Source organism: Hippopotamus amphibius, chromosome 1 (assembly GCF_030028045.1).
Source record: "Hippopotamus amphibius kiboko isolate mHipAmp2 chromosome 1, mHipAmp2.hap2, whole genome shotgun sequence".
In the NCBI taxonomy this organism is placed as follows: domain Eukaryota; kingdom Metazoa; phylum Chordata; class Mammalia; order Artiodactyla; family Hippopotamidae; genus Hippopotamus; species Hippopotamus amphibius.
This window is the reverse complement of record NC_080186.1, coordinates 153,092,340-153,104,876: the sequence shown is the minus strand read 5'-3', so window position 1 is coordinate 153,104,876 and position 12,537 is coordinate 153,092,340. Positions and strand designations below refer to the sequence as shown.

At 46.0% G+C, this 12,537-nt stretch overlaps 1 protein-coding gene and 1 long non-coding RNA gene across 11 annotated transcripts in view; one reads left to right on the top strand and one right to left on the bottom strand.

Moving 5' to 3' along the window:
* LOC130851369 (uncharacterized) overlaps nt 1-12,537 on the bottom strand; it is a 158,605-nt gene that overhangs the window by 76,215 nt on the left and 69,853 nt on the right. For all 6 annotated transcript variants that reach the window (XR_009053183.1, XR_009053182.1, XR_009053181.1 and 3 more), the window contains exon 4: nt 11,710-11,869. This is a non-coding gene — a long non-coding RNA (uncharacterized LOC130851369). The remainder of the gene's footprint in view (nt 1-11,709; nt 11,870-12,537) is intronic.
* AFAP1L1 (actin filament associated protein 1 like 1) overlaps nt 8,735-12,537 on the top strand; it is a 69,796-nt gene continuing 65,993 nt past the window's right edge. For 4 of the 5 annotated variants that reach the window (XR_009053168.1, XM_057731448.1, XM_057731440.1 and 1 more), the window contains exon 1: nt 8,735-9,040. Coding sequence is in view for 4 of the 5 variants with exons in the window: in XM_057731448.1 (XP_057587431.1) it covers nt 9,025-9,040 (16 nt within the window). In the remaining variant the exon portion in view is untranslated. The remainder of the gene's footprint in view (nt 9,041-12,537) is intronic. The other variant, XM_057731432.1, reaches the window with a different exon arrangement.

Genomic DNA, 12,537 nt, shown 5'->3' with positions numbered 1-12,537 from the left:
AAATGGATACAGAAAATGTGGTACATATATACAATGGAATATTACTCAGCCACAAAAAGGAATGAAATTGGGACATTTGTAGAGACATGGATGGACCTAGAGACTATCATACAGAGTGAAGTAAGTCAGAAAGAGAAAAACAAATATCATATATTAATGCATATATGCAGAATCTAAAAAGATGGTACAGATTAAGCAGTTTGCAAAGCAGAAATAGAGACACGGATGCAGAGAAAAAAACATATGGACACCAAAGTGGGAGAGTCAGGTGGGGCGGGGGGGATGAACTGGGAGACTGGGATTGCTATGTACACACTAATAAAAAAAAAAAAGTTGTACACTTTAAATTTATGCAGTTTATTGTATATCAATTATATCTCAATAAAAGTCCTTAAAAAAGAAAAAAAAAAAAGGCAGAGCAAAACCTGGGGTGCCACAGAAATCACAGGTTAGGGTTTAAAGCCAATACAATCCCTCCATTTTGTGGCCACAGAAACAGGCCCACTGAGTATTTGAGCAGATGAGGACAAGCATCCAGCTCTACTGAACCCAGAGCTACTCGTCCCCACGAGGCACCTGGTGTGGAAACGTGGGGACTGGCTGTGGACGGTGTCAGCAGCTGCAGCTTGCCACTGAACAGAGCCAAATGTGGAGTAGAATGGCTTGGAATTCAAGGGTAAAAAAGCACTGCTGAAAATCACAGCAATTATGCATTGAGTTTGCAGAGTTATGCCAACTCTGTTAATGCCCCATGTGTAATTAAATTTTAAATACTTCATTCCACATCAGACTTGAAGTTGCTGAACTCTTGATCGCAGAGTGATAAACACATGCTTTTACATACAGAGCTGTGAGCCGCTAGCAAGCTATTCAGAAACCCTAGAGCAAGACTTCAAATGAGTAAACCCCAGAAGCCATGACGACAAGGGCTGGCGTCTCACTATCACCCAAGCGTCCACTTACCTCTTCACCTGGCCTCCAATGTGACTGGCACAGGGACACAGGCAGAGAAACCAAAGGCCTACAGTCGCCCCCCGTGGTTAGTCCTCAGGGCAAATGAAGGCCAAGTGTACAGATGAATCAGGTCAAAAAAGTCAGGTGGACATCTATGTCCATGACCAAAAGTATTTCCTCCTCAGAGGGAAACTATTCTCGTGTTTCCGAAATTTCAATCACTCAAACACCACCTCCACAAATTCCATCAGACTATTATTTACTGAATGTTATTTATGTGATATTTTTCTTTCAACTGATTCATTCCTGACTTTTCTATTTATCAACCAAATAAGGACCAATTTTATGCTTTTAATACAAATTCAAGTAAATTCATAACTCTTCAAATATGTTGGCCTGAGTCACATCTAAACTTACCTTACATATTCACCACTAATCTGAATTCCACACTTTGGAAAATATTGTTCCCTTTGACAGAAGTGGGAGGAGAGGAAAGATGTGTATTCCCTCAGTTTCTTCATGATGACTGTCTTTGGGAAGCCAAAGGAAAAACAATCTGAAGATGCTTCAGGGAAAAAGAAAACACAAGTACTTTGACAATCAAGCAGGGCCTGGTTAATCCCAGCCACCTCAGGGAGCCAAAACTTTCATATTCCACCAACCTGTTCCCAGGACATCATGTCCAGGGACTTCCTGTTTGCTAAGGTTTTCACTGGATACCATCCCTCCCGCTGCTGCTCTGGGTTGTGAAGAATTTGCCTATATGGGCACCACCATAAGCTGTGGCAGAAACATGACAGCACTATGGCTAGACTCAGCCTCTCTGAGTACAAATCTCAGCCTCACCATTTACCAGGGAGGGTTATGGGCTAAACTGTGTACCTCTGAAACTTATATGTTGAAGCCCTAACCCCCAGTTCCTCAGAATGTGGCTGTATTTGAGATAGGGCCTTTAAAGAGGTGATAAGTTAAAAATGAGGCCATGAGAATGGGCCCTATTCCAATCTGACTGGTGTCCTTATAAGAAGAGGAGAGTAGGACACAGGGAGAGATGGCAGGGATGTAGGTGCACAGAGGAAAGACCATGTGATGAGGCAGCACGAGAGCCCCCATCTGCAAGCCAAGGACAAAAGCCTCAGAGGAAAGCAACTCTGCTCACACCTGGCTTGTGGATTTCCAGCCTCCAGAACCAGAAGAAAATAAATTTCCACTGTTTAAGCCACCCAGTCTGTGGTATTTTGTTATGCCCACCTGAGCAAACTAACACAACACATGAAATTAGACTTGCAAAACAGGAATAACAGCACTTATTTCATTAGATGGTAAGGACCGAATGATGTGCTTTAGGCACAGTACCTGGCTGCCAGGGAGGCGTGTTTGCTCAGCATCTCCCCCATTCTTAGATCAGGTGCTTTATCCAGATGATCAGTGCCCCCTCTGTGCCAGTGCTGGAACTACAGGAAGAGAGGCAAACCTTTCTCACCTGAATTTCCACCAGTAAAGGTGTGCAGGCCTGCAGCCTTGTGGCCACCTTTGCCACAGATTGAGACACCACCTGAAGATGAAGACTAAACAGAGGAGAGTGGAGTCAGGAGATGGAAAGAAAGTAGCAACTGCTCTGTTTGTGTTCCTGGATCTGAGCTTGCCTTAAATCCAACTTTAACCTTTAAATCCCCAGTTACCTTCTGAGCTAATAAATTTCCTTCTTGGTTTTAGCTGGTTTCAGTTGTGATTATGTCACTTGCCACCAAAGGAGTTGTGACAAACACAATGGCTCCCAGAGTGAATTAATATTGTCAGCTTTGCTGTCTGTGTGAGGGAGATCACGCAATCCCAGTTTAAGTAGTGCAGGCATCTGCCCCCACCAGAGCCAACAATCAGCCATGGGACTCAGTAGGGAAGCCTAGTGAGCACATGTGAAGGTGTCAAAATGCACCTCAGTCTTGTGGGGCCTGGACCAAAAACCGCCTTGCTCCCAAGGCGCTCCCGCCTTGCTCTCTCTTGTGGATAGAGAATTTATTGTCATACCAAAAAAAAAAAAAGTGACTGCCTAACACACAGGGTCTTGCCCACCTGGATCAGGAAAAAACTGTCCCAAGCAATTTGTTCTTCTGACAAAATAACAGCACTATTTAATTTTTAAAAATATATCTACAAAATGCCACCCCTTCTCAGACTCTGTGGGTAACAGGAGCTGGAAGCTCCATAGTCCTCATACCTAAAGTTATCAGGTGTTCCTACAGGGAAGGAGGAAGCTGGCAGAATCTATCATATTTCCAATGGTCTGCTTTATACAAAACTCCCTGCAGGGGGCGGACTGGATATGCAGCTGAGATTTCAGTGTTCCTTACTACTTCCATAAGCATTTGACAATGCCTCCAGAGGAAACCCACATTGATTACAATAACTTGCACTTTTACAATAACTTGCACTTTTACACTAAACACTTTACAGATCTCTTAATCCTCCGGGTACTACTTTCATCCTCATTTTACAGATGAGGAAATTGAGCCCTTAATAAGTAATTTATTAAAGGTTTCACAGCTTTATGTGGCAGAACCTGACACCAAATCTAGAGCTCTGGGCATCACTCTGGTTCTCCCTCTAAGATCTTGTGTGATTTAAGGCAAGCTTTCTTCCCCTCTGTTGGCCTCAGTTTCCTCAGGGGACAAACAAAGCAACCAGACTGGCTAATCTCTCAGGCTCCTCTCAGCTCTAAAGTTTTTCTAGTTCCAGGTTTAAGAAATTCACTTTGGACACAGCACCCTGGCATCAGCCTGCAGCCTAGGGACAAAGAGGGGGCATGCAGTGCAGCCTTTCAAAAGAGAATTAGTCCCTGCTGCAGTGTTAAGGGTCAGGCGTTACCTTAGCCCCCCCAGGTAGAGGCACCCAGCTGGAGAGACCTTCTAGAAGTCTTCATGGACCCACAGTTTTTCTCAGGGTTCCAAAGGGGAAGCCTGTACACCAGTTTAAGCCCACAGGGGTATTTTAATCAGCCTTTGCAATGTTTTAAAACAGCTGGACTTAGTTACCAACTAAACTGAAATCCAGATTCCTGGGTTCTCCTGAAAAGTCTGAAGATCTGGCCACTCCAGGCCCATGTTCTCCCAGCCACACTGCTCTGAGCTGCTGGCTCCTGGCCTCTCAGATGGAACAAGAGTGCTCTGGGGACGTCCCTGGTGGCACAGTGGTTAAGAATCCACCTGCCAATGCAGGGGACATGGGTTCGATCCCTGGTCTGGGAAGATTCCTTATGCTGTGGAGCAACAAGCCCGTAGGCCACAACTACTGAGCCTGCACTCTAGAGCCTGTATGCCACAACTGCTAAGCCCACGTGCTGCAACTACCGAAGCCCATGTGCCTAGAGCCCATGCTCCGCAACAAGAGAAGCCCCTGCAATGAGAAGCCCACACACGGCAATGAAGAGTAGCCCCTGCTCACTGCAACTAGAGAAAGCCTATGTGCAGCAACAGACCCAAGGCAGCCAAAAGAAAAAAGAAAAAAAAAAAAAGAGTACTCTGTTTTGCCAGGTGGTTGGCTCACACACACACCTCCCCTGACTGGTCCTGTGCGCACTTTGGCCTATGAGCCTCACTTAAGGAGCCAAGGGTGCTCTTTTCTTGAGGAAGGACCCGAGGGGAAGAGACGTGCAGCACTGGGTGACAAGAACTAAAGCTCCTTTTCCTTCAGGCACAACAGTGCTCTGGGCTCTGTGACAGCTGAAGCTGCACCTGTGACCTAGGTGTAGGTAGGAGCCTGGTGCCTTGGAACTGAAACCTGAAGGTGCAACAAAAGGAGAGCTTTTTATCCAGCCATGAAACTCTCCTTCTCCCAGCAACTGCCCCTCAGATCTCTATCTGCTTTCTGAGGCCCAGGGTAGACCAGCAGGCATGTGTCATTCCCCTGGATAGGGGCTATAATGGTGACATTGTGCTGAGTGGAACAAGAGAGGTTTTCATCCAGCGGCCAGCACTGGGCAGACGCTCGAGCAAGGGCTCTGGGGCTCACCCTGCACAAAGGAGTTCGGGAGCAGGGCCCCGAGCCAAGGAGAAGCCCCATGGGTTGGGCTGCATGTCCGCAGTGGCAGGCAGTGGGGCTGGGAAGCACAGAGGCATTGCTTCCAGAACATGTCATTGCAATCTCATTTTCCTCTGCAAATAAATAAGCAAATAAACAATCCCAGAGGATAAAGACCACCCCGCAAGACCCCTGCATTAACAGAAACCTTGTGAGTCCTTGAGCATCTATTCACTGACTCACCCCACAATACTTGCTACCACTTGCTATGTTTCAGGCACTGAGCTAGGCCCTAGGGCTCTCTCAACAAGTGAGACAGCACCCACCCTCAGAGTGCTTTCAATTTGGGAGGCCAGGGAGAGGTAAGGAGAGAAGTAAATAGGAAATTATACATCGATGACTCAATGGAAGAAATGAGAGTGACACGATAACAGAGTTAGTTCAAGAACCCAGATCTGAACCCCCAGTGGGTGGTTTTTCTTACTCTTCCCACGGTCTCCTGAGATCACTGCTTGTTTCCTCTAAGGAATGGTGGGTTGCAGCTTAGTGAGGAAGGCACCCCAAACACTATAATAAAGAATTTGAACTCTACATTGAGGGCAAATGAGAACCATCAAATACTTTTAAGGGGATCTGACTGGAACCATGGAATGATCACTGTGCTAGCCATGATGGAAGCAGACCTGGAGGCAAAGTGACAGGTTAGAAGCCTAAAGTATGTTTCTCTCACTGGGACAAAGAATATTTAGCCTCCAAATTTTTCTTTCCCAGGGCTTCCCAGTTCCACCTGATAAGCTCAGAATGAGACTGGGGAGTATCATTTGTTTTCACAAGACTAGGAGCATGTGGGAGCTGAAAGCTTTTTTCCTGGAATTGTTCACTGGGACCAAATTTGATATCTTTTTACAAAGCTGGAGCTCTCCACACAGACTTCTTTAGACAAGCACTAGGCAAACCTAGAAAATTTAGTACAATAAGAAAAGGGAAGATATGAGGCAGATCCTAAAAATCCTTTCCAGAGAATTGCATTCATACAGGGAAGTAGAAACGGGAGGAGAAAACCAGGCATTGGCATCCACAACTTCCATCCCCATTCTCATTCCAGCACTTCCCACCTGATACCCTACAATCTAGCCAAACCAAACTGCTTTACAGACACGTCCTGCAGTTTTCTATCTCCATGTCTTTGCTCTCACTGTTTTCTCTGCCTATAATGTTATCTCCTCATTGCAGGCTCACCCTGGGGTCTGTCATCCATTACTGTCTCCATGATCAGTAAGAAATTCTTGCTTTTTAAAAAATAAATAAATTTATTTATTTATTTATTTGTTTGTTTGCTGTGTTGGGTCTTTGTTGCAGTGCACAGGCTTTCTCTAGTTACGGCAAGTGGGGGATACTCTTTGTTGTGATGCCTGGGCTTCTCACTGGGGTGGCTTCTCTTGTTGTGGAGCATGGGCTCTAGGTGTGCAGGCTTCAATAGTTGTGGCACATGGGCTTAACAGTTGTGGCTCGCAAGCTCTAGAGTGTAAGCTCAGTAGTTGTGGCACACAGGCTTAGTTACTCCGTGGCATGTGGGATCTTCCAGGCACAGGGCTCAAACCTGTGTCCCCTGCCTCGGCAGGCGGATTCTTAGCCACTGAACCATCAGGGAAGTCCGAAATTCTTGCTTTGTTTTAATGAATTCCAAGAGCACTTTATCTCTCTTCTGGTACTTTTCACATAATAGTTTTTTAATTAAATTATTTTGTACATATTTATCTCCTCTACTAAGGATGGAGATCATTTCTACTTAACATTAGTTCTCCCAATAGGAATTGGCACAGAATGCAACAAATATTCCTAAGCGGCCTGGTGAAAAGTGGGGGTGGTTTTTATAGTGACTATAGGCCTAAGTAAAGGAAAAGTATAGGAAAAAAATATAGTTATTCCTTGTCCCAAACCCACAAACAGCCTCCTCATGCACCTCATTCAGTTCCCTAACAGCAACCAAGCTGTAGTCAATTTAGTCAACAGTGCCACCTAGTGGGATTATGGGTAATTATTAAACCAGAACCACTACACCTTCACAGCTATTTTGTTAATCCTTAGCAAAAATGTGCACAGACTATGTTCTCCATGTTTACATGTTTCCTAAACCACAGCTCAGTTAATTCCACTCCATAAATTACTCCATAGGTGCACATAAACTTCCTTTAGCTTTTCTGATTTTTCTGTTCCAATTCTCTGATAAACATCCAGAATCTGAGTTTCTTAAAGTTTCTAGAAGTTCTAAGCTTCCATCTGTTCTTGCAATAGTTACATTTTACATACTTTTAAAATTTACTTCAAGTGAAATATTATGTTTTTAAAAGTATTAATGGGCTAGCCTGGGAACCTGACTACAATTTATAGCCTTGTTTCCAAATGTTTCAGAATTCAAACAGTGAACTTTTAGAAGTTAATCCACTTGTAAATGGTTGGTTGCCTGCTTTAGAATTTAAATTGACCTTTTCAAATTGCAAAAGTGGGCAAGAACAAAGAGGAACTTGGAAAATAATAATGGCTCACAGCTATTTATAGTTTACAAAGTGGGTCTATACCATCATTTCATTTGCTCTCCTCATTTGGAGGTCAGTAGGAGGTTTCCCATAGCACAGATGAGCAAGCAAACCTCATAGGCTTAAAGTTACACACTTAGTAAGCAGCAGAGCAAGAGCTCACACACGTTTCCAGACTCCAATCCCATTGTGTTTTCTCTACATCACATTTCATCTGTGCTCATACACAGATATACTAAACAAACTATTGATGCAATTTGGTAAAACCAGGGCTAATTGCAATTTGCCCATCAAAGCAATGAAGGAAATAATCCCAGTCCAGGAAAATGCAGGATGCTCTACCCCAGATCCTTCCTTGTGCCTTTGCACAAGATGGTCCCAATGCCAGAATATTCTAAGTAAAGGAGTGACCTAGCCAAAACTTTGAACTGTGATGTGACCTGGCCTATGTTGGGGAGGAGGAGTGTCTAGAAGGAGAATCAGGCCTGGTCTTCACTTTATGAAGTCTTAAATTTAAACATTTCATATTGTTTATAAATGGTTTGGACCTACTTTCACAGAGACATACTAATAGGATGAAAGATGCTGACATTCTTCATACAACTTTAAACTTAAATCCCATTCCTGACTACACTGGCCATAGCAATATTTTTTCTACATCTTGTAATTATTTTGGGAAAAGCACACTTCACATTGCACTGCATTTGTTTGCTAAAAAAAAGTGTTCATTTCCACAATTTTTATCACTCTGCGTTGGCATTCTTTACGTTTTAGTACACAGGGAACCTCGAAAGTTGGATGTGTCCCAAAGCCAATGTCCACCTTTTAAAGTAATCGTCTCTTTCTCTCCTTTTCCTAGGTGGTTTTATTTTTTAAATATCTTTATTATTTCACTCCTCTTTTACACCATTATTGACACTGCACCAGCAGTGTTTTGTCCACTGTCTAGCACTAGAAGGTGCTCGGGAAAAACCTGTTTAATGGAGAAGACAAACCCAAAGCCAGGAAATGGGAGGCAACCGGCAGGGAAAGAGATTTTGATTCCATTGTTGAAAAACAGGTTCTAGCAGTCTGGACAGTCTGAAAACGGACCGGTCTGGGAAGTGAGATAGTAAGCCCCTCACCACTAGAGAGCTGAACAACGCCTTTGGCGGGGGGGGGGGGGGGGGGGGGAGGACGCACTGGCGCAGGTACGAAAGAAAGCGTGCGAACACGGATGTGGGTCCTCAAGCCCCTCATCGGAGGGCGCGAGGACTTACAAAAGGCAGGGCGTGGCGCGGAGCCTGTGCGGGACGAGGGACACTGGCGGCCCAGGGGGCGAGGCGGGCTCCGGGTCTATTCCGGGAGCGGCGTGCAGGGGCGGGAGCCGACAGGCGGGCGGGGACGCTGGGCAAGCATCCTGTCGGGGGAGGGGACGGGCGGAGGGCGCTCCCGCGGGGCCGGATTGGAGAGTGCCGCGCGCCCGCCGCAGCCAGCCCTGCCGGAGGCACCGCGCCCCGCTCCGATCGCCGGCGCCATGGACCGAGGCCGGGGTAAGAAGAAAAGCGTTGCCCACACTTGTTGTTTTGCAGGGTGGGGAGGGGAGAACTGAGCGATTTAGAGGCCAGAGAGGAGGAGGAAGAAACGCGCGGCGGGGCCAGGGTGAGGAGCGTGGGTGCGGGGGGTCGAAGGCCGGGCGCTATGTGTACAGGTGCCTCCTGTGTCGGGGCAGCTAGAGAGTCTGTTAGGGACTCGCCCCGGAGTTGAGTCGCCTCCTGTTTGTGAAACCAGAGTTTTCGTACACATGGAGTCTTAACTTCATAAAAGAATCCCCCACAGGATTCCTGAGGACTGCGAGATCCTCTCAATCCATCCCACCCGCCGCCCACCCCCCCACCAAGGGTAAAATACAGTTAACAAGTCACATTCTTGAAAACAACCGGACACGTGAAGCTCCTACAGTTCGCACGTTGACAAGCCCCAGGAGACCGAAGTGTGCAGCTACCCAGGGTATCAGAAGGAGGAGCTGCAGGAGTGCGTGTGGGTGCGCGCAGGGCAACCTAGCCTTGGCTCTGTTCCGAACAAGCTGTGTGACCTTAACCTACCCTTTTTCTCTCTGAGCTAGTGACAAGGTTAAACTAGGTGGTCTCTGAGACCCCTTCTTGCTTGGACTCTTTTTTAGGAGATGAGAATATCTGATAAAGTTTCACAGACATGGGGAGGGGGGCGGGGAGCTTGTTGAAACTGCAATTGACAGGAGCAAAAAGAGGGCATTTATGGAGGGCACTCATGGGGTGCTGTGCTTAAGTAAAGCCCTGAACACCTCAATGGGCTCACGTCTGTAAAAACAGTGGCCTGCTTGAATATGGGAGCAGTGTCAAAGGCTGGGAACCAGAACACCAGTGTCATGACTCCCCACCTCTGGAATCCAAGGAGATCACAGGTGTGAGTGCACTTGGTAAGTGGGCGAGTGCTGTGCCAACATGAGAAGCATTATTATTATTCTTGGTATTATTATTAACGGAAAATTCCTCCCCTTCCCTACAATAATCTTACACCCTTCCTCCATCTGCCTATTTGCTGTGCTGAGGCCTCCAAGGGGAAAAAAAAGGAGTGGCCAAGGGTGTGGAAGCAATTAGGAAGCGGGGGGCAGGGATGAGAGCAAGAGCAGGTGTCTAGGTAACCTCCCTGCACTCCTATTACGGGTAAAGCCAGAGTTCAGAGGGCTGCAGGGGACCCCAGACTTCCAGTTGAAGATGCTGGGGACAACTTCCCCACCCACACCATCTCCAACACAAAATGCTCTATCCACTCTCTCCTATTAGGAGCTGGAAGGGCAGGCAGAAAATGGAGGGGGCTTCTCTTTGGCTCTTTGAGGACTGAGGGTGTGATTTGTAAAGCAGTTCTCACCTGTTAACTGACTCCTGGACAAGTTTGCAAAGAGCATACACACTCGCTGGGGAGAGAGAAGAGGCACCTCTAATGACCCTTAGTTCCCCATCCCCACCTCCCACATTGTACACTTAAAGCAAAGAGCACTGCCCTTCACCCCATCACACCCCACAAGTTGCCAAATACCACCCTGTCCCCAGTACAAAATCCCCAGTACAAAAATCCATACCCAGCCTATCCAGAGTTGTGGAAAACAGACTGTGCCCTCCTTTGACAGACCAAGAGTGACAATAATTCACTCAGTTTAAAATGCTTGAGTGATGCCTCACTCAAGAAGGCTGTTTCCAGACCACTATTCCTAGGAAGCCAGTCTTCCTGGGAATCTGTTAGTACACAGAATGCTCTAGGGCTCTGACCCTCTCTCCTGCTGCAGCCTTTCCTAGCCTCCTTTCCTCTCCTTCACAGCTCTTGTCACGATGTGCCATTACTCTAAGAGTTAGTTATCCAACTATGTGTTTAGTGTCTACCTACCCTGCCAGAATATAAGCTTCCAGAAGGCTGAGAGTGGACCTGAGTGGTCACCCTGTTGACACCAATGCCAGGCACACATCAGGAGCTCACTAACAGTGGTTTGAGTAGTTCATTCATAATATGAAACACACTTTACAGTGCACCCCAAGTTGATTAATTGTAATGCTGATTTTTAAAAATAACATACCACTAAATCCTCACATCAGAACAGTTCTTTGCGACTTGCAAAGGCCTTTTCAAATGCGAGTAAAGCTGATGAGGCACACAGGACCAGGTCATCCATCTAGATCCTCAGTTGTCTACCCTGAGAAATTACTGCAAACACTGTATGAATTAAAACTATATATGAACTAGAATGCAAAATCTGTGTGGGTTTTTAAGATAGAATGTGAGACTTCACAAATCATTCCAGTGGAAATTTCTTGCTGTGCCCATATTACCAGGAGGGTGTGAGCACTCTCTTCTGTTGTCAGGGAAGTTTTAAGAAGCACCGGTCTCATTTCACTCCCATACCTCACATATGGGGAGTGAAACTGTAGTGCCCAGGAAAGGAAACCACACTTCATTATTAATAACAGTTAACAACTGAAATCATCAAGGTTTTATCACATGCCAGGCAACATGCTCAGCTTTTTACATGGCTTCTCTTGGAACAAGCCAATGGGGCTATGACTAGGTACTAACGTTAATCCCTACCTCACAGGAAAACAGGCTTGGAAGTGTATTAATTAGTCAGCTAGGGCTGCCATAACGAAATACCACAGGCTGGGTGGCTCAAACAACAAAGTTATTTCCTTACAGTTCAGGAAGTTAGAAGTCCAAGATCAAGGTGCCATCTGGGTTGATTTCTGGTGACGTTTCTCTTCCAGGCTTGGATTTGGCTGCCTTCTCACTGTGTCTTCACATGGCCTCTTCCTTGTGCAAAGAGAGAGATCTCTGGTGTCTCAAGAGCATCGGTCCTGTTGGATTAGGGCCCATCTTTATTACCTCATTTAACCTTAATAACCTCCTTAAAGGCCCTATCTATCCAAATGCAGTCATACTGGGGGTTAAGGAAGCTTCAATGTATGGATTTGGGGGGCGGGGGGTGGGACACAATTCAATCCATAACAGCAGGATTAGATCACTGATATTAACCTGTACAGTCAGTTGCCATGTGAGAGACAGAGCTGGATTTGAACCAAAATCTTGATCTTAAGCTTGCTGCTGGCTGCCTCCATAGTGGCAGATGACCTGCCCAAGCCCTAGAGTAGGGCTTGGATGCCAAATCTTCCTGCTGCAGGTCCAGGCACCTCGATTACGCCACAACTACACTGTTCAGATCTTCAGTAGCAATTATAGCCTAAAAGCTCAGCATCAAAGTCAACTGACTTGAGAATGAAAACAAACCTGGAAAGTAGGATTTCTCTTCTAGCAGGATACGTATCTTCCCATGAGTAAAGCAGGATTCATATGACGTAGTAACAGACATAGAAACCACTTACATTATAATAAAATTCCTTCCAGCAGGACTTCCCAATTCATGAATATCATTCAAAGAGAATCAGCCTTCAGTGAAGATAACACCTTCACTATAGACTAATGACTATGGCCAGCACCTTCTACAGGACCAGTAACTTAACTCTTT